General features: G+C 36.4%; 1 protein-coding gene across 5 annotated transcripts in view; it reads left to right on the forward strand.

Moving 5' to 3' along the window:
- Positions 1–21,413, forward strand: part of METTL25 (methyltransferase like 25) — a 57,244-nt gene extending 35,831 nt beyond the window's left edge. For 3 of the 5 annotated variants that reach the window (XM_057384879.1, XM_057384875.1, XM_057384878.1), the window contains 6 exons: positions 1,455–1,484; positions 2,589–2,662; positions 4,787–4,880; positions 15,664–15,738; positions 16,341–16,412; positions 17,976–21,413. In XM_057384879.1, coding sequence (XP_057240862.1) covers positions 1,455–1,484; positions 2,589–2,662; positions 4,787–4,880; positions 15,664–15,738; positions 16,341–16,412; positions 17,976–18,074 — 444 coding nt within the window. In that variant the 3' untranslated portion in view covers positions 18,075–21,413. The other 2 variants (XM_057384876.1, XM_057384877.1) reach the window with 2 other exon arrangements.
- Positions 21,414–22,097: the final 684 nt, after the last annotated feature.

Genomic DNA, 22,097 nt, shown 5'->3' on the forward strand with positions numbered 1-22,097 from the left:
ATATTAGCTGTTTCCTCTCCTATTCCATTTCTTCTGGAAAGAAAAGGGTTGTAGTGTTTTTCAACAATGGTAGGAAGATAAATTTTGTAAGCAAATGGCCCCTAAGAGAATACTCATCATGCCATATATATTTATTTTAGATTTCTCAGAAATCACAGGAATTTGGCAATTAGAAACATTTTTTGTTTGAATATTCACAAAAGGCAAAGAGTTCTCCTATATAACTAGATACTTCCACTGTTATGTTAGTAATTCTGTATGTGATTTTCATGACTAGGATTTTCCTTGCTGTGTAGGAGGTACAAGGAAATAACCACAGAGCCACTAARCACCCACATTTCTAGGGCTAATGGCTGGTTAGCAGAAAGTCTGCTGAACAATGGTACTCAGAATTCAAATTTGTTGAAGTGTCAAGGGTCAAAGGTGTTGAGCAAGAGTTCCAGTTTCAGACCCTTACAATACTTGTTAGAACCCATGTCCATCTCCTAGGCAGCAGCAGATAGATGCTGCTTGGAGAGCTTACGCAGCAAAAGGCAAACCTGATGGCTGACCAAAGCCATGAATGGATGAAGTGCAACTACTGTGGACTGTGTTTGACGAACAGTCTGAAATACAAGATTAGTTCTATAACCAGAAGAAGGAGTGGGTGTTTGTGTAACAAGCAGTCTTACTGTTGTCAAGTTTGATGACTAAAGGTGACAATGGCCCATAAGTGGCAAGGTATTTTTTGTTGGCTGTCTAATTTAATGTAGTATGAGATAATCAGATAATCAGATTTTCTACTATGATCTTTAAAGCTCTGTTGAAATTTTCATAGGCACTCTATCTTTTCAACTCTGAAAGAATATTCCATGCTTCAAATTGTTTGTCAGTCTTTGTCACTGGGGATCACAAGTGTCAAGTAGTCTCACACCTAAATCAGCATTTATAATATGAAGAATCTAGTGAAAAAATAATACATAGTATTTTAAACTGCAGTGTCTTTGATGTTATTTTATTGCACTCTGCATCAAAGGTTCAATTTATGTGTGTACTAGGGATAAAGCTGATATTGTAGACTGAACTAGTATTTACTTTTAACAGTTAAATATGCAAAGTGAATTATTTCTATTCCAGTAGGAACAGATTCAAGAAAAATGCGTTTGTCTTTAGCACTTTCACAGAAAGTAATCCTCTGACAGTCTTCTACAAGACAAGTAAAAACAAGCAAATTTTCCTTGTATCTATTTCCACTCAGTTGGATGTCATTTCTTCTCCTATAAATAAACCAAAATAACAGGAGTAGCTGCTTATGAGTGCCTAAAGGTATTAACGCTTTAAAGTGTGTAAGCTCATGTTATGTCACACCATTAATCTTTTAAAATGTCATCTCCTCTGACTTTTATACAATGTGTTTATAAAATGCTATGATAAAGAATAAATATATCAGCAATTTAATTCCTGGACTCTTAAAGGCTTTGGAGCGAGTTGCAGTTGGCCAAATGGTAAGTAATATTGTTTATTTTAGCCATTCTAAGATAAAATGTGTTTTTCCCCTTTGAATGTTCTTAATCCATGGCCTTTTATTGAACTTCTGCATATCTGGAATCTGAAATACTGGCCTACCCTATGTCAAATCCCGATAGATAGCATGTGTCATCATGAAATCACATTTTCATTGCTGTGGTTGTACTTAGTGAATCTGTTTTCTTTTGACATTTAAGAGTCTGAGGGAAAAAAAGCACAACTTAAAATTTAAGGGATTAAATGACCCTTCCTAACTTCTTTTGCTATCTTTCAGTTAATACATAAATTCAGTGCAAATGTCCTTCTGATACGCCTGGTTTGGATCACTCTATCCCAGTGTTTTATCAACTAATGTAAAAATAGACTTTGTTATGACAAAAGCTTGAATGAACCTGTTAAAAACATCATCATTCTAATTTTTAATCCCTGTATATTTTTTCCCCATTAATATTTTGAATTACTGTTTTGCAAGTTGTCCTTAAAGCATGTTGGGCACCAACTGTGCAAGTATTTAAAAGGCAAGGCTGAGAGACATCTTTCCATATTCAGTAAGCCCACCGACCCCACCAGTCTTTTTCTGTGTATTTTTAATTGGCAATCATTAACTCTTTCTATGCAAACAGATTTTCCACAGACAAATAAATTAAATCTTCAGTATGTGGATTTTTAGCATGATTGAGACTACAGTGTGAACACAGATGATTCAGTTAGAATTACTGAATTACTCCTTTTGTCTTCAAAACAACTTAGATAATCGTTATTTATTTTTCATATTAGAATTCGGATCATGGACAGTTTGTTTACCTCTGTTCTTTTTCCCTCCATCAACCTCATCAACCTTTGATCTTTAGAATCTGGGTTTGTTTTTTTTTCCCCCTTTCATTTATGGTTGCTACAATCTGACTCAAAACCAATCTTAACTGTAAGCAAGAATATTAATAAATTGTCCTCTTAGATCTGATGTGACTGATCATAAAGTATACAACTCAATAAATAGTTAATGAAGCCAATACTCATTTTGTTACTCTGATCTTAATTTCAATGCCGATTTTAAATCCTTGTTATTGTAAAATATTTTGCAGCTGCCTACAGAATCATTGTTTTATCGAGCTGTTCTTCAGGTTATCATAGAAGAAATTTATGGTGTCACCAAAAGGTAGGAATTCTGAATTCACAGAATACCAACCAAAGATGGATCTGATTCACCTCCACCTCAGTGCTTTGGAGAATGTACGTTTTATAAAGTGGAAGGATGTAAGAATCAGTCTCATCAGGTTATATATACACATCGGTATTAAAATGCTAGATAGATTTGCTCATCCTAAATCCATATCACAAATATATTGCCCTTCCTTTACCTGTAGCTGAAATCGGCCCTCTCTGGTACTGGGTGCAGGGGTAAAGCACATCTTCACCTGAGAGTTCTCAGCAAATGCTCTAACAAGTCAATGCAGTCCTGGGCTACTCTGTCATGCAGAGATCCTGGCAGCTTTGATACTGCAGAAGGAAAAATGCATTTCCATTTGTCCTGAGAAAAGCTGCTGACAGCTCGATGGCCATCATGGCTGTACAGAGCTACTCACTGCCTGTGCCTGCGCTGGCAAGTGCTGCTTCCTTGTTAGGAATGGGATTGGGAGAGCTGCTGCTGAGGACCTGGCATTTGCATTATACTCTATTGTGGTTGCCGTTGGATTGGACTGTATCTTGTTCTGTGGGATGTATGCCTGTTAGCACTTGGAGCACAACCTGAAGCATACCTTCCAGCTTAATTTAATTTGAAAATAACCCATTTTTTGAGCTGATACTATTCCACAGTGTGAGCCAAGTCGTGAGAGGTGGGGAAAACCAGAAAATTCACTTTAGAAGTATACTCCTCATCTAACATAAGTGCTAGCATAGACACGCTCAAAACTTTTGCTAGATGTAGAGTTAGACAGCTTACCCTTTAGAAGGTCAAACTTCTGAGAGAAGAAATGCTTCTTTATTTTAAAATTACATAAAATATCACACAAAAAGTCATGGCTGCTAAATCATAAAGAGAAGAAAAAGTTTGCATTGGATTTTTCATTTGTTGAAGGAAGTATAATTTGGAGGAAGTAATTAAGGTTCTACTTTTGAAATGAAAGTAATGGATGCCTTGGAAAGAACTCTCCCACCCCCATTTTTTTTTTTTCTGAGCATGATATTAAATGCCCATCTTCCTAAGAATGACATAACAACATCATTATTAACTGCTTTTCAGACTACAGCACCTCAATGTTTTAAGTGCATCTGAATATTAAATACAACACAGAAATGATTCTCAGTGAGTAAGGGTCCTTAAACAGCATTGGAACTACCACTGAGTAGTTCTAATCTTTCTGTTGACCTCAGATGTTAGTTCTGGGGTTTCGAAAGGGAGATAGGTTTTTTTTTAAGAATAAAGAGGGGAAAAAAGTTTTAAAATAAGATACCTCTATCCAGTTTTTCACTGGAAGGGTGAGGGGAAAGTAAATTTCTTGTTAAGTAATTCAGTACCTGAATTTCAGAAAATTCAGTACCTGAAAATTAAACTCCTACTCTGCACATCTGGAAGAAGAATAGAGTTTGATTCAGTCAAGAAAGTGATTCCAGACTAAAAAAAGCTTTGTGTATTGTTTCTCCAAGACATTTTAAACACAAAGAAGAGAACAAATAAGAGTGGTCTGCTAGGATTCACTTTTCCTTATTTTTTTTTTTTTTTTAAAGTTTTTGTGCATTATTTTGATGTGTTTTCTGAAACAGCCCATATTTTTGAGTGGCTTCAAGTGCAAGCTATTGAATTGTGAATGGGACAAAATTCTGGCATCATTTAGTGAAATAAAAATTGCCAGGATAAGAAAACAAGGTAACAAGCAAAAGTGACATTTGCTTAGTCCTGTCATTGGTTTTAAATAAATTACAACAGCCTTATAGTAGATTATGGAAGTGTTATAGATGTATAAAAGGAAATGTCTGTCAGCGGAAGTATTTTTTCATTCATATAGGGAAATAAAAATGTTAGTGAAGAAATTAAAAAGAACATTCAACTCTCAAATTATCAGGTAAAGTAACAGCCCTACTATAACCATAATTCAATTATACTGTGTCTAGAAGTTACTTCAAGTATTAACTAAATTGTTTTAAGTGGAATAGGGAAAAAGGAAGGTTGTTACTAACTTGGCAGTAGTAGCAATCCAACTGATCTTCTTCTCCTGTTGGAAATACCTGCATTTCTGTTGTTGAGTGTATAAAAGCCTACACCTCAGTACTGTATTTGCAGTGATCGACATGTTGGAAAAACCTTCTCCAAATCATCCTCCTTCATAGATTATGTCAGAAGGTCTCTGAAAAAGCTGGAACTGGATGATTCAAAGGTGAGTCATTAATTAGAGACTAAAGAAATTTTTATATCCATATAAATTGTTGAAGTCAGCACCATAATGCAATGTTTAAGCCACTGAGTTGATTTATGTCATTTTGCTGCATGAATATAAAACATGATAATTTTTATTAATATTAATAAAGCAATTTTGTGCTTTTTTTTAAACTCCATTTTTTAAACATCAAAGTTGAGGTTTTATCATGTTTTTTTTTTTTTTTTAAAAAAAAAGTCTTCCATGTTTAAATTCTTTAAAAGATTCTGGTTTAAAAGATTCTGGTTCTGAACTTTAATGGCTTTATGCAAACCAAATCCTTTCTGATACATGGTCCTCATGATCAGAATTTTTTTAAGGCTTTCTATTATTTCTGAAGTTAATCCTACAAATCTCCTTTGAGGATAAAAATGTAATACTTTGTTTTTATACATGTTATTTAGAGGTAAATATACTTTTCAGATGCCAAGTGAAGCAGGCATGGAGAATGTCCTGCCTATGATGATACTAAACATCCTAGCAAAAGTAATTCATGCACCCTTTTAAATCCAGCTGAAAGACTATCCTGTACAAGCATGTTGCTTTTTTCTCTGCATTTAAGTTTAAACTCAAAGAGAGAAAAGTAATCTATGAATAATGAATCACATAATAAGTGCTTCGACCCTTTTTTATTTTCATTTTTTTCTGTGGCTGTATTTTCTTCATCCCTTTGGGCACCTTTCAAAACTGAAAAATGTAACATTGTAGCAAGATAGGCATTTCAGTATATGCAATATATTTCTCTTACAATTTTGTTTCCAATGTATTTCCAATTAATTTTAACCTTTAGACAGTCTTTRTTGCCTTTGAAGATATTTGAAAACCTAATGCCATTTTTTTCCCTTTAAATTAATAAAAGTTAAGGAAAAAAATAGGAGGATTTTAAAGTAACATTCTTAGATAGAGCAAAAGAAGTAAATACAAAGGAGAAACTTAAGCTTGTAAAATCTTTTGGAGATTTTGTGTTCTTGAGTGTCTTGTCTTAGTCCTACAACTGCTCAGTTGGTCAACAGATGGCAACATAGCATTAGGCATGGAACATGACTGTGTGAAGATGGACTGTGTTGTGAGAACAGGTTGTGCAAAGGATGCACTAGAGAGTACTTAACAGATTGTCAACAAATTGAGTACAATCAAAGGAAAAGTGGGAGTGGCAAGTATGCAAAATATTTAAGGTAAATATTGTTATAGTCTTTGGTAAAGTATTGTTTAAATACTGTAGTCAAAATGTCAAATAACTTAAAATTCACCAGGCACATCTAATCATGGACTATGAGAAATAGGCAAAACCAAATATGCAGGTAAGTTCAAATAACATTGGAATCACGTGGACAGCATTAAAAGAAATACCTACACCTGAAGTTTGCTGTATTTTTAAAGGATTATATTTAATTCTGTTTGCAAATGTAGTTACCTGTTTGCTTGCCTGTATAAATAGGCACTAACAACATGCAATCACCCCAGCTAAAAGTATAAAAATAAAGTGATGTCTTTTTCTGTGTGTGTACAGTCACCCAAAAGCAATAGTGGATTGTTTGTGTAATAATCAGTTTACAAGATCATTGATTAAACTCTGCTGGGGCAGGTTTGTTCACTGTTTCCTTTAAAACCAGTAAGCATAGAAAGTTTGGGTCAAGAGGTCTGATTTTAGATATGTTGCCTTTTGCTGGAAAGGGTCTGGACAAATGCAAGTTGCCCTGAGCTGAAGATGTCTATCAACAGTACTTCAAGCTGCGCATTTATGTGGTTGCTAAAGACCTGATTGAAATAAATGCACGCTTTTGCATATGTTTCTCGTCATTTTATGTGCAGCTGGCTGCATACTGAAGACCGGATTTTGTGCTGATGTAAACAATATTATTTTTTATTTCTCAGCTATAGTGAAATCTGCAGCAGCACAAAACCAGTGCTATTTTGATACTACTGAGAGGAAAGTTGTTACTGCTCCCTCAGCAGTGGCTCTGACCCTGCAGTTTTCATGGTGGAGTCAGCACTACATCTACTCAATATTGGAGAATGTGTTAAATTCCTCTCTTCAGAAAAAAAAAAAAAAAAAAGAACCAAGCTTACATAGCTAGAAATGTGATGAAACTTAAACATTTGCTTTGAAAGACAACAAAAATCAAAGAGAAACTTGTGCGGAATTTGTTTTCTACCTCTATTTAGAAATTAACAAAAAAGCAGCTGTACTGCATAGACCAAATATCTATTTTGTCTCTGGCAGCTGACAAAAACTGATGCCTTGAGAAGAATGTAAGGTGGGAGTAAGCATATATGAAGCATAGTTCCAGAATAATCAAAAATGTCCTTGTCATTCACAAAAAAGGCAAGCAATCATTGTCTTAATGCATAAATTTATTTGGGTTATGTTTAAAAAGCAGCTAAAACTTAGTGGCACTGTGTAATACAACCAGAGAACAATGAGAAAAATATTGTTTCCATGTGCATCTCTGTTTTACAGAGCAGTATGTTCAAAGATACTTTCTAAAAAACAGAAGTCAAGAAACTGGAAGTTTCTAGTCTTTTACTAGGCTTATCAGAATATTAAAAAGAATTTAATATCTGCATGATAATAGAAGTACTGGAAAGGAAAATAGAGGGGTGGAGGTGCAGTTTTTTAGGAATCCCTGCCAGGGTTTGGTAGCTTTTCATGTATGGTTAAAATCTTGGATGGTTTTGATCACTGTAGCTGAATCTGTACTGTGGAATGTAAACATTCTTCCAAACTTAATGGCTCATGATAAGCATCACTGCTGCTTCCTTTATACACACCAATACCTCTGTTTCTGATCAAATGATAGCCCTGGTGCAATCCAGTCCTTTTCCAGTCTGGACAATTGTGGAGGCAGGATAAAGAGTGCAAGTATATAAAACATACCTAACCCTAACCCTAACCTGTACTCATTTTTGTAAGTGTGTGCCTTTTCCCAAATATTATGCTGATGAAGACTCATCAGGTATCTTTATCCAAATGCTAAGGTCTTTTGGCTACTGGTTTTAAGTAAAGATGAGTTTTTAAATCCTTTTTAAATCAAATAATTCATGTGAAGAAATCCCTCTGTTTCTTTCCTTTGTGGAATAGATGTGAAGTTCTTTGCTTATGTGAAGCAAGAACCAGATTCATTACAAAAAGTCTAAATCAGAAATGAGTTAGAGTGAGACAACATAGTAAAATAGCTTTTCTACCCCCCCGCCAAAAAAAAAAAAGTGCATTTATCAATAACCTAGGACCATTCATTGTTAAGAATTACTGTTCAAGGACTGAAGTTTCCTATTAAGTGAGCCAAAATAATTTCCTCCATTCATGGTGTTTCTTTTCAGTGTAGAAAGGCCTGTCAAGTCCTGATTAAACACTTAGATGCATGTCACTAGGCTGACATGACTTTTCAAGTATGCTAGATATGGTTTAGCAGCTTCATCTGCCAGTTCCCGGGGCCTGCAGACGCATCTTACCAGATCCCATGGTCTTGTGCATCTTCAGGCTTCTAAGATGGTCTTGGGCCTGATGTTCTCAGACAGTGAGCAGTTCCTCATTTAGTCAGTCCTTGCCTTTGTCTTCTGCCACTCAGGTGGTGTGGCTGAAACATTTGCCGTTGAAGACTCAGACAAAACAATTTTTGAGTATCTCAGCATTCTCCATAAGCCATGTAACCAGTCTCCTGTTCTGGAGAGGGCACACATGTAGCCAGTGCACCTCCAGCAGATTTTCTTACTGCTCTTGATGTTGATCAAGTTTAATTCTGTGAGAGCTTTAGCTTTCCTAACCTGATCCCTGGATGCTTAGACAATATCTCTGTATTTCTCCCTGGCTACCTGTCCTCACTTTCACTCTTGGCAGTCTTCCTTTTTGTTGTTTATTTTTGGTTAGGAGATCCTTGTCATCCGTGCATATGTCATGGTATTTTTCCTGACTGCTTCTTTAAGCTTGGAGAAAATAACCCTTGAGTATTAACCAGCTTTCATGGGCCACTTTTTCCTCCAGGATTTTATGCCATGGTACTCTGGCAAGCTGATCCCTGAAGTCTGCTCTCCTGAAGTCCAGGGTAGTGAGCTGGCTAGGTACTCTCCTTGCTCCCCCAAGGACCTTGAATTCTACCACTTCTTGGTCACTACAACCCAGGATGCCCTTGAGCTTCACATTCCCCACCAGACCCTCCTTGTTGAAAACAAAGTCCAGCATTGGCTCCTCTATCTCATGGGAAGGAAATTCTCATGCATTCCAGGAACCTCCTGGGTTGCTTATGCCCTGCTGTGTTGTCCCTCCAACAGATACTGGTGTGGTTGAAGTGCCCCGTGAGGACAAGGGCTTGTGATTGTGTGGCTGCTCCCTTCTGCTTGTAGAAATCCCTTCACAAGGCTGCAGTAATTTGTCTGGACAAATACCAAAACAGTATTTTATTCCTGATGGTTTTCTTTGTCATGGTTCACTCTGTATTAATGCTGTGTTGTGCAGGTGGAGCATTAAGGGTCACATAGATTTTGGAGAAATTCTATCACAAGATTTCCCTTTTATTCACTGTTTTACCTAATTTAACCTGAATGGGGGACCTTCTTTTGGGAGAATGGAGCATTCATTCTTGTCCTCTCTCCTAAGGAATCTGCCCCCTCTGATACTTGTGAACTTTAAAGCTTTCAGGCAATGAGAGCAATTCCTACCTCTTCAGCTCAGAATATGTTTCAGCTCTTTGTGGCTGCTTTGCAAATGCGTTTGAAATGAGCCTCTTTATTAACACATTTGATTGCTGCTTAGCTACAAGTAGCATTGCCACTTGAGCAAAAAGTCCTCAAGTAAGTATTTTTGTATTTCTAGAGTTTTTAAGAAAGAAAACTAAAAACTCTTTAGGTTTCCTGGTGTCCCGTATTTACTGGGGTAGATTAGCAGAAGATCTTTCATACAGCCTAGCTTAAGGTGATTAAATGGAGAAAGTGCTTGCAAAGCTAAGGCCTGTGTGTGACAGGCTTTGTGATCTATGACCCAGCCAGGATCCATTTCTGCTGGTAAGTGAGAGCCTTAGTGGGTGGAGCTGTTTAACTAAAGGCCAGGATTCATGTAAAATTCATGTAAAGTGCATTCTGGGACAAAAGAGGGAATGCTATTTAAGGCTTGCATTTTTAATATAATTAAATAAATCCAAATATCTTTGATATACATTGTGCTTAGTAGTTCAGTTGTACTGGAATTCCTAAATTACTTCTCTTTGGTGCTTTTGCAAACTTCAGACTATTAAATTTTGAGTAGACAATACTGAAATCAGACTTTGTGCAAAAATACCTTCTTTCTCATTAATAGCTTATTTTTATCAAACAAGTTGGGCTGGTTTTTTTTTTTTYTTTACATTGGACAAATGGAAATTGGCTCCTCTTAGCTTACCATAGACTGTCCTTGTAAATTCTCCTCAGCAGTGTTTAGTGCAATACCATAAAAGGCAGTTTGCAAATGAAGGGAGATAACATGAAGCTTACTGTGTGGCTTAATTTTACTCTTGCTTTAAAAAGTGTTGAAAAGACACTTACTTAAGACTGGGAAACTATCAGTAGTGGAATTGTATAATACATTAAGACATGAACTAACCTGAATAAATGCAGCTGTACTGGGATCTAAAAAGAATTTTTGAAAAGATTGGGGAAGAGAGGGACTTTTAGCCTGAGTTCTCTTACAGTCTTAATAGCTACCTGAAAACCAACGTCAGTGTGGATATCTTGAAATGATAGTGAATACCTGAAACTGGTTGGTCTTTGCTAAGTGTATTTGTAATTTTGATACTTTTCATTGTGTTCAACCATTGGGCAGACATGGAGCCAAGGCAAAAGCAATGATCTCCACTTTTCCCTGAATCCTAAAACAGCAATTAACTGGGACTAGAATGAAGGTACATGGATTTACACATTTAATGCATTTTACAATTGTTGGGGAGTTGACTCTCTTCACTGTTTTCTTGGATAGAGGGAATTTCAGCTCACAGACTTCCTGTTTCCTTTGTTAGTTATGGAAGTACTACATGACAGCTCAGGTAACACTTTATAAAGTGTAAGCATATAATGCTGTTTTTAAGCATAACTGTTTTTCAAATAGACAATCCCAATTATGATACTGTAGCATTTTACTCTGACAAGGAGTTTTCAGAGATGTGACTTGAATCTCAATTAGGTATAATTATAAGTAATATAGATTGCATTCATTTGAAATGCATTTTAAACAAAGTTGTAAATAAACTTAAGTCTCTTAGTAATTTCATTCTCTGTTTTACATTATTTTATACTATATTACATTATTTTTAACTACCTTAGACATAGAAAAGTTATACAATTTCCTGTAAGGTATGTTCTCCCAAGTGTTTTGAACTGACCTAAGACAATGCTCTGCTAGAAGGATTGCCTTGCAGCTTTCTTGTACTCTCGTTAGTGTTCCTGATAGTGCTGGTAAAAGAAGAGAGAGGAAAGATGGATTTGTGCAGTCAGTGCAGGAAAAAGCAATCCCTTTGAGGTAGCAAAGAGGAATTGCATCTAACAGGCTGTGGAATAGCATCCTTAGGCTGTCTCTTCTCTGAAGGGCATATGCAGCACTGGACAATAAAAGAGACTTTCAGTCATAATACTCCTAGTCTAGGCAAGTATACAGCTCTGAGAAAAAATCTCTCTGAAGAAATGTAAATTGTGGTATCACTAATTATATAGTCCCACTAATTATGCAGGTCCCATGCCTTGTGCATGAATATTTTCTTTTTGGCCTGTGCACCATCAGCATGTCTGTGGCACTGCAGTCCAGACAGGGTGTGCTCAGGCATGTGGTATTTCATGTGCTCTCAGGGCTCGGTGCTCTCACAGTGTTCACAACAGATGTGTCAGTCCTGTGGCTCATATTTAGCGCCACCTCCAGCATGTGGTATACGTGGTATATATGGTATAGCTTTGTATATGTGGCACAGGTCCTCTCACTTGTTTCAGCTATTTGAGTGACCATGTCAATCCACAAAGAAATCAGTTCGAAAGAAAGCTTGCACCACCATCACAATGCAGAGACAAGGTCCTTTTGTTCACGACCTGATAAAGACCAGCAGTCATTGCAGCTGTATCAGGGAAGAAATGCTTGTCAAAATCAAATGAAGGTCACTTGGGTGTTAGTAACATAAGCTAGATCTTTGAGTGCAGAGTCATTATTAAGACAAATGCCTGATACATATATTTGAGTTTCTTCATGTTCATAGTATCAACATACATAATACATAAGTTCAGTGCATATATTTGAAGATTTTTTTGGATACACAAGGAGTGACAAAGCAGAGAAGAGTTGCATGAACAACTTCAGTGGCTGAATGGGGCTTGCATTGCATATGGAAGTACAATTCTTCAAAAATGCAAATAATAAACTACTCCTTTATCTAGGAAGGAGAGCTAAAGGTTGTTTTGGGTACTGAAAGCAGGTGGAAAGCTGTTGCAGTTTCAGGCAAAGCCTGTGCTAGCTGGGTTTTAGTTGCCTTCCAACAGACCACATGGCTAACTATCAGTTACCCTTTTCATGCCCTTCTCTACCAATACTTTCTCTCTTTTCCAGCTGAGCTGTTGCACTGAATTGCTGTTGCACTCACCAAACTTTCATCTGAGGCACAGTTTGGAATAATTCCTCATGTGTCCATGACAGCAGGATGCATTCAGTCAGAATGTGTAATAGGCAAGGAGGGAGTAGAAAAGCACATTCTTGAGCATGGCAATGTCCAAGAGACATTTTTGACCCACTTTTCATTTGCCAAACATTTCACAGCTTGTTTTCTTCTAATTCGAATGCTTCATCTTGAAAAAGGGAGACCATAAATGAAGCAAAAGCAGAGAGGCTTCAAGATCACATTTTTCCAATATAGATCTTTGTATCTTAATTCCACATAGCCTGTAATTTCAAAAGTCCATTATACTAAAACCCTATTAATACTCAGTCAAAATGGAAAGCTTATAGGGCAGAGGTTAAAAAACCTAAGTCTTTATTTTATGACTGATATATTTTAGTTGGTTTGACTGTTTAGAGGGGAAGAGAAAAACAAAAGGAACTCTAAAATATTTGCACAGCTTTACAGAAAATAAAGCAGCAGTAACACTAAAATATTCTTGTTAGTCCACATTAGTACTGCCAGATCAGCGGCTCAACCTTGCCTTTGCAGTTTAATTTATTCTAAATTTAAAGAATATGACTGAAATACTACAAAAGTGTTTCTAATCTCCTTTTGTTTTAAAACAGAGTAAGAATTATGCATCATTCCTGAAAACAATATTTGTCAGTCTTCTAAAAGTTTCCTGTGATGGAGACTGACAACCTTGCCAGTCCCTAATTAACCTCTAAGAGAAAATGTTTCTTCAGGTTTTTGTGTTTGGGTTTTTTTTTTGCTGCAATTCAAGCCCATTAATTCTTGCCGTATCCACTGCAGGCACAATGAACAAACTGTTCCTTGCTTCTTGGTGATAGCCTTGTAAAAACTGTTATTATCCCCACTCTCAATTTTATCTCATTTAGCCTGATTAGTTCCAGTTCTCTGGGTCTTTCTTCATAGGTCATGTTTTCTAGACCTCTGATCTCTTTTCTCTCTCAGGGCTTTTTCAGACAGTTCATTTCTTTCTTTGAAATCTGATGCCCAAAAATGGATGCAAGTATTCCAGCTAGAGCTTTTCCACTGCCAGAGTTGAAGGATTACTTCCTGCATTTTGCAGGCTGCTCTCCCATACGTGTCACAGAATGGTGATTGCTTCTTTTTTTTTGCAGAAGCACAATTGTGACTCTCACTCAGCTTATGATCTACTGGATCTTCCCGACTGTCATTTGGTGCTCTCCATCCTGAACAGCTGATTATTTCTGCCTGAGCCTAGTCCCTTCCACTTTTCTGTACAGCATTTCAAACTTCTTTAAGCAATGCTCCAGTTTCTGAAAGTTATTTTAAGTTCTGGCAATGCCTTCCTGTTGCACATTTTCAGACTGAGCTAATGTGGTTTCTGTTCTATTGTCTGAATCCTTAATGAAAATATTGCATTCTCTAATGGTCCTCCAGTCAGCAGGTCCTTCCTGTTGCTAAAAGCTTCATTAGGAACTACTCTTTAGTTATGGTCATTCAAACATTTTTCACTCACTTTATAGTACTTTAATCTGAAGCTTATTTCCTAAATTCGCTTATAAAGTTATTATGTGAACTGTTACGAAAAATGCTTTTGAAATCAAAATATATGAGAACCAGTTGCGTTTCTCTGTCATGAACTCTTTTGCCTAACTTACAAATGTAGACTGACTTGTGATTTATTCTTGATGAATTCACATTGATTATTACTCGTTTGCTTATCTTTCAATGGTTTTAAATCCTTTTATTTGTTCCATTTTTTCAGTGCATTGAATCTGAACTGTCTGCTCTATAATAAAATATATATATCTGTCTGACTACTCTCTTTGAGAACCCAGTGACAATGTGTAATAGTTCTGAGGTCACTTCAGTCCCTTCTTGGCTGTCCCAGGATAAAGTTCCCAAGATAATTGGGAAACTTAATATATTTCTTAAATGTTTCCCGTTTTGTTTCCCTGTTTTAGGCAAAGATTTTACTACTTTGCAACTGGATTAGCCACATGCTCTCAGATGATTCTTCTAATAAAATTTGCAAACGTTTATTAAGCATTTCAACTTTCCTAGACTTATGTCATAGAGTTGTAGAATTGTTTTGCCTGAAGAAGACTTTTAAAAGCAGCAATTCTAACCATTAACTCAGCACTGCAAGTCCACTGCTAAACCATATCCCTCGATGCCACATCTGCACATCCATCAGAGCTGTTACTTTTCTGCTAAGTTTGGACTCGCTCATTCCATGGCCACAACAGAAAAGCCGTCCTTCAAAACTCCCAGTACTTCACAAGTGCATCTGGCCCTTTCAGCTCTGCTCTTCACAGCAGCCTCTGTCCCCAATAATGCTGCAAACCTACTTCCCACTTCTTTGGCATGTTCCTTATGTGGCCAGCTCAAGTGTCTTGTTTAGTGTCCAGGACTGAGGTCAGTGGAGCAGACACATCATGACCTTCAAAAGCCAGGAGATGTGGTGGTTTGGCTGCCCTATAGAGAACATACTTTGTGAAGGGTAGTCATGGTCACAGCTGCAGCACCTGGAGTGCTGCACTGGCCAGCAAGGGCTGAAAAGGCTTAGTCAAGTTCATGAACTGTCTTTGTATCAGATTCACCCCAAACTGCAGCATTTACAGTGGTGGCAGTGCTGGCAATCTCACATCAGGTGATTGGGAAGAGGGGGAACGTGGTATTTCAAAGTAAATAAAGAAAAGATGGGCCATTTTAGGCTCAGAGAAACAAAATATTATTTCCAGAATGTGATAGTAGGTTTTGGAATGTGAAACTCTGAAGCAGAGTTTAATTCTCAGCTATTTAAATAAATCTCTTGGGCATGGGAGTGAGGAGAGGATAAAATACATGGAAAGGAAATGTGAATGTTATCTCCACTTTACTGTGTAATTCTCATTTAAGAATGGCTGGAGCTTTCTGAATAATAGTTATATCTCAGTATTTCATGTCAGTGGAAAATGCTGTCCGAAGAACAGTTATTATAAATTAGAACTGAAAAGCTGCGATTGGAAAATTATTGTAAATATAGCAAAGTGCTAATTTCAAAAACAAACACAGATTTCATTTTGTAGTGCGACCATATTTAATTCTAAAGTTCTCTTGAAAAAGTAACTAGAATAACTCTGATACGTTTTTTTTTCAATCCCTTGCAGCTCCCAGACAGCTGTATAATGAATTACTATGAAAAGTACAAGCACAGAATGAACGAACTCGAGGCATTTAATATGGTAAAAGTTGTGGGATTAATACCATTACCTTTTATGCATGTGCTAGTCTAGAGCAAAGCTCTGTTAAGTTTTATATGGAGGTGGCATGCAATCTCAAAAAACAGAGCAGTTCCCCCTTCCATACTTTGGAGCATATCCTATTCCAAAACTATATTAGGTGTAAGTAAAGTAATAAAGTGAATACATGGAAGATTCCTTTTCAAGGGGGACTATTGCACTGGAAAATGGAATGTCAGTCTCCTTTTAAACCTAGACTGGTCTCCATGCAATTATTTCATAAAAAACTCTTTTTTATTAAAATTCAGTATTTCAATCTTTAAAATTATTCTGCTACATTTAATATTATTTTCTTGTTGGACAATGTCTGAAAACCAACTAAATATCGTTCCCTGACTTTGTGGCACTCCATATATTTTTGATCTTTAATATAATCTGTTTTGAAGATGTCCATCCCATAGGGAAAATTTGCAAGGTGACATTTGTACAACAGAACCCCTAAAAAATGATTGACCTTCCTGGAATTGTTCTGAAGAAATGTAGCCTTTTGGAAGTGTATTGCCTGTCTTTCCCAAAAGGATTATAGTATCTAATTTTCTTTTCAGTTGAAGGTTGTTCTGGCTCCTTGCATAGAAGTTTTGATACTTCTGGATCGTCTTTGCTACCTCAAGGAGCAGGTATTTTGCATTCTCTTTTATGATACCTAAAGGTTACATCAGTGAAATGAGGCTGTTTCAGTCAATTTATTACTGTGCAGATGAAAAGTCTCTGTTGCAGAATTATTATTCTCATCATATTTGCAAAAGTATAAGCATTCATTCCATTTGGTATAAACATATGCCCAGCAGATGTTTTTATTTTCAACAAAGCAGCAACAATAAAGTTTATGCTCTCTTAATTGTATGGTAATTACTATTCAATAGACAGTGAAAAATAAATTAATCAATGTGCAACAAATCTCATTTTATACATCATAATGAGATATCAAATAATTTTTAAAAGATTTGGAAACGCTAAACAAACATTGTGCTGTAAATACTCGAACTTCCAGTTAATGTGCTTTGGAACATATAATTCAAGAAATTTTGAATTGGATCCAAAATGTTTATGATTTTCTTTTGCTCTTTCTTAATTAAGATCAGTGATGAGAGAGGGTGCACTTTTTCCAACTGTATGGGTCAGCTGAGTTACATTTGACTAACATACAGCCTGCACATATTTTACTAGTATAGATCTGGGATATAATAAGCAAATGCTACTATATTCACTCCATGATGACTTCCATTACATTGTTTCTTCTAATACTAATTTTGGACTTGGCCTGGTTGACTTGAAAGCAATGGTAATACTTTTTCTGCACCAGTAAATATTTTTCACACAAATAATTTGCTAGGAGGAAACGGTAGCATCTTCCAGCTTCTGCTCTGGGCCATGGTCAAAATAAAGTTTTAAAATAAAATTGAAACTCATTCATATGAAAAACTGTGTTTTTCCACCATAAACCTTTCATTTTAACAGCTCTGTTTTATCATAAGTGAAAACTCACTTTAGTCTCTGTCACAGTGCACTTGGAACAACTGAATTGTAGTAAATGCATGCTTTTGTTCTAACTAATTTTTACAGAGAGGTACTTTGAAATATTTAAACATGATGTATTTTCCCAAATGCCAATCAGTTTAAAATTGTATAGAAATCTGTATGATTTCCAAGATGGGAGATCAAACTTACTGCATATAGCACTAATTCACCCTGTCTAAATGTAATACAAGCATGAATTTGATCTTGTACTGCTTGATTCACAAAATGTGTTCAGGAAGAAAAATAGAAATTATAAAAGCTAAATGTGGCATGATGACCAGATCCAGCTGGTCTGATTAATTTGAAAAGTCAGTTAATTCTATCTTCAGTAGTAGAATGTGCTACATAAAATGAGCATGACATAATCCTTAATTTCTTTGCTCTAGTTCCACCAAAAAGCAAAGGTTTATTAATGAAGGGGGTGGAAATCTATCATTTGATAGCACCAGAAATAATTTAATGGCTTTAAAATACATCCTGTTATGGGTTTATTTTTTCTGACAACAAATTTTCCCTGATTTTCTTATAAGTGATTTTCCTGCTTTGTATTAGGGTAATTATTTTTATTTTCAATTCTGTATTTCAAAATGTGGGCCTATTACTATATCTTAGCTTATAAGTCAAACGTATTTTTATGCACTTCAATCACATATCATTTTCAGGAAAACATTGCCTGGTCTGGACTTGTGAAGTTATTTGATCCTGTGAAGTCCCCCAGATGCTATGCAGTTATTGCTCTGAAGAACCAGTCATGTTTTTAAGTGGAAGCAAATTGCAGAGCTTGGAAATTCTGAACTGATATTGTTGTTTCCTCCCTTTTATTGTGTTATTTTTAATTGATTCCTCAAATACAGTGTTTGCTTTTCATATGCAAAAAAAAAAAAAGTGCAATGCTGCTTTAAACCTTCAGAAATAAATATGTCCTTTATAAATAGGATTGCTTCCTTATGTCAGTTATTAAACAATGTTGAACATATTCTTTATTATAAATATTATGGTCCATACTGTGTGATTATTATTTAAAATAACATTTATGTTTTTTCTTTTTAAGGTATTGTGGTTGTATATCAATATCCTTTCTCTTGATACTTCTAATGCCAAGATAACCTTCTCAATTTTTACCAGTGGCTGGTATCAGCAATCTCAGACTAGGCTCACTTTTTTTCTGTTCTGAATTCAGATGGTGCAAAGTGTAACAGAAAAATTACCTGCACTGTAAACAAGAGGCTCATAGACTAAATAGGATCTTTGTGCTTCCTCTTCTTCAGGTCATCGAGACCAGCTCATATATAGAGCAGCACAGAAGAGCCTGGGTAGGGTCTACCTGCAGAGGACAGTTTTGTGTTAACCCCTTCTTCCTTCAGGCATTTTCCTGCATGCACTCATTTGCCTGTCACTCTGAAAGGCAAATATGTGTGCTCTAATCCAGTGTGAGATTTCCCAGTGCTTAAGAATCTGCTGCCTGCTGGGATTCACTCTGTAATCCTTGGTTTGTATTGGAAAGCTATTACCTGGCCCAAATCTGTTGGGTATAAATACTTTGGTACCCAAATGAATTAAAACTTCCTAGGCAGTTTCTTGTAGCTGTGTTGCATTCATGAGTGGGAAATTTATTTGTTGATGTATTTATCTCAATTAAACTTGCAGATTTTCCATCAAATAAAAAAACAAAGTTTCTTTTCTAAGTCCTAGTGCTTTTATTAGAATACAATTAACTACTAGTGCACAGAAAAACAGGACAACCAATAATATTAAAATACACCATTAAAGACAAAGAAGAGGGGAAGAAAGAAAAGGGGAGAATACGCACAGAAGATGAGAATAACAAAAAATACTTTTATGTTAATTGTACAATAACAGTAATTAGACTAAGACTGAGATGTCAGTAGGAATGGACCTTACTCTGTTGCAGTTTGCACAATATAATGAGAGCTTGTGAACATAGCCATTCAAGAGAAGTAAGGTGTTTTTCTAACAAGTCACATATTTCTTGATGTATTCACTTGGAAGAAATAATTTGGTTTTATGTCTTCTAAGTTCATTGCTATCTATGTTAGAACTCCCAGTCCTTATTAGCTCCACTGGTTCCAGCATATGAGCTTCTGATATTTATTTGGCCCCAGAATATTTAATCTTTAGAGGTGCCGAACATCTTCAATGTTCAAGGAAATTAACAGAAGTTGCAAGTGTGGAGCAGTAGAGCTTAGAGAAAAATGAGGCCTTCCATACATGCCACTTTTTGTAATATAGAGAATACTGAGGAAACTAACAAGCTGCTGAATAATTTTGCCAGGTGAGGAATCGAAAGAAAATCCTTTCCTAACCTCTAAGCATCTGGAAGAAAAAAAAACCAAACCAGTAATATCTAATATAAAAAGACAATCCAAAGTGCATGATGTTAAAAAGAAAAAAGGTGAACAAAAATTCTAGAAAAAGAGGTTTTATTATATTATGTTCTGCTAAGACATGATGACTAACTGTTAGGGAAATGTTAGAGGGTTGTCATCCCTATCTTATGTACTGTTGAAAAAATATGTTTGGGGAAGAAATTGCCTTTTTTCTGTTATGAATTTGTTCTTCTGCTTTTTCAGACCAAATTCTAAAAACTGGGCATATATGATGTCTAAACAAAGAAAGCACAGTTTCCCACTGAAAACAATTGCTTAAAAGTACCTTGTTATGGCCCAAAAATATTCATTTGAGCAAGCCCCATCTGGCTTAATTTGAACACAGTCGCAATTGCGAAGGGTATACAGGTTATTGTGAATTTTATCTGATATGTGTGTAATGCTAGATAAATTCAAAGTTAAATTTTCATTACTATCTTAAGAGAACACGTGCAACAGTTTAGAAAAACAAGTGCATCTCTAGGATTAGCACCAATGCTTTTCTTCTGTTTTAAAAGGTCTGAATAAATTTGCATTCCCCCCCCAAAAAAACTTCTCAGGCTCTTTCAGTACTTTTCATGTACTTTGTGGTCTATGCAGGCAAAAACAGAGGCGATGTGCTTCTTAGAATAATAACTATCAAGAGGTTTATATGATGAGTTTGGATTCAAGTAGTTGCTGTCTGTTCTTGAAGCTGTTTCAAAGCTTTGGATGGCTGAATACATATGAGTTATTGTTTACACAATGGAAAAATCCCTGAAAGTAATCAAGATGAATGAAACCATTTTTCTTCATGGTTATTGCCAGAAGTTCTTCCATAAAGTAAACTGTATCCTAAGTATTTTGATAGGAAAGAATCTCCATTTTCTTTCAGTGTCACAGACCACTTCTTGCTCTGCTCCCTAAGTAACGGGATATACCTGCTTTCCATCAGGTATTTGTCTGATTCTGCTTGTGGCACAGCATGCATTTTCTAACTGATTTAGAGTCTTTTATTTATCTTTCTTAGGGTTGAAACCTGTTCTTAAATGGAGGAATATGAGTATATGCAGTGTATGTGTGCAACCTTAATATTTGAGACATCATTGCAGCCCTAAAATCTCCAAGCCTGTTTTTGTGAGAAACTTTGAGTGCACATCAAGTGGGGTTCCTCAGGGGCTGGCATTTAACAGAGACTGGGTATTTGTTGGAGACGTGGGCAGTGGGATCGAGTGCACCCTCAGCAAATTTACAGATGGCACCAAGCTGTGTGGTATGGTCAGTGTGTGAGGGAAGGGATGGCATACAGAGGGATCTTGACTGGCTTGAGAGATGGGCCCATAAGAACCTCATGGAGTTCAACAAGGCCAAGCACAAGGTTCTGTGCCTGGTTTGGGGCAATCCCAAACACAGGCTAGGCAGAGACTGGATTGAGATGAGCCCTGGGGAGAAGGACAAGGGGGAAAGGCCTCAAGCTGAAGGAGGGTAGGTTTAGATTAGATGTTAGGAAAAAATGGTGAGGCACTGGAATAGTTTGCCATAGAGGTTGTTGAGTCCTCATCCCAGGTTGGATAGGGCTCTACGACCTGGTCTAGTGGAAGGTATCCCTACCCATGGCAGGGGAGTTGGAACTAGATGATCTTTAAGGTCCCTTCCAATCCACACCATTCTATGATTCTATGATTCTACGTCTGATTCCTGATTTTGTGTTGTTTTAGTTTCTGGGATTTTAGTTTCAAGGGTTTTTTTTTTTTTTCTGATTAAATATTAGGTATATTTTATCTTCTTCATTGGCATTATTCATCACTGTTAAATTGCTTAATATATGCTCAGAGTTAACATGCTTTTACTGTGTCTTGATGGAGTTAAAATCTTAAGACTCTATGTCCTATGATGGTATAAAATCTGCACAGGGGAAGCATGCTAAATGCATTTGGCTTTGTGGCGGCTATGTGTCATTTTGGTGACTGGAGTACTTACTGACTTGTATTTTTTTTTCCTAGAAACTATCCTTAATGTGTCATTATATTGTCAGAGATCACTGGCACTAGGGCCAGGTGGTAAAATGGGATCAGCACCAAGAAATTCTTCCCTCCTTATGTGTGAACTACCCACCTTAGTGTGGCACTTCAGACTTTCCTTTCCTGGGGAAGTAACTGAATACCAATCTTTGTTAGCATCTTTAAATATTTTGATCTCAAGCATATTATCATTCTCATTGGTATCTGTTCTCCTTCTGCTGATACATATTCCAGTGCACTGAAAGGAGAGGAATTCATGCTAGACTGTGGGCCATGAAGAATTTTCGGTATTTGTAACCAAATCAGAACTGAGGTATAGCTGTCCAGATACTTAAACTGCCCACTAGACCCTTAGAACAGTGACTTTAGCTCCCTTAATTTCTGCAGTCCATTCAAA

The sequence above is a fragment of the Malurus melanocephalus genome, unplaced genomic scaffold, assembly GCF_030028575.1.
Source record: "Malurus melanocephalus ecotype Western Australia unplaced genomic scaffold, MMel_1.1 scaffold_754, whole genome shotgun sequence".
Classification (NCBI taxonomy): Eukaryota; Metazoa; Chordata; class Aves; order Passeriformes; family Maluridae; genus Malurus; species Malurus melanocephalus.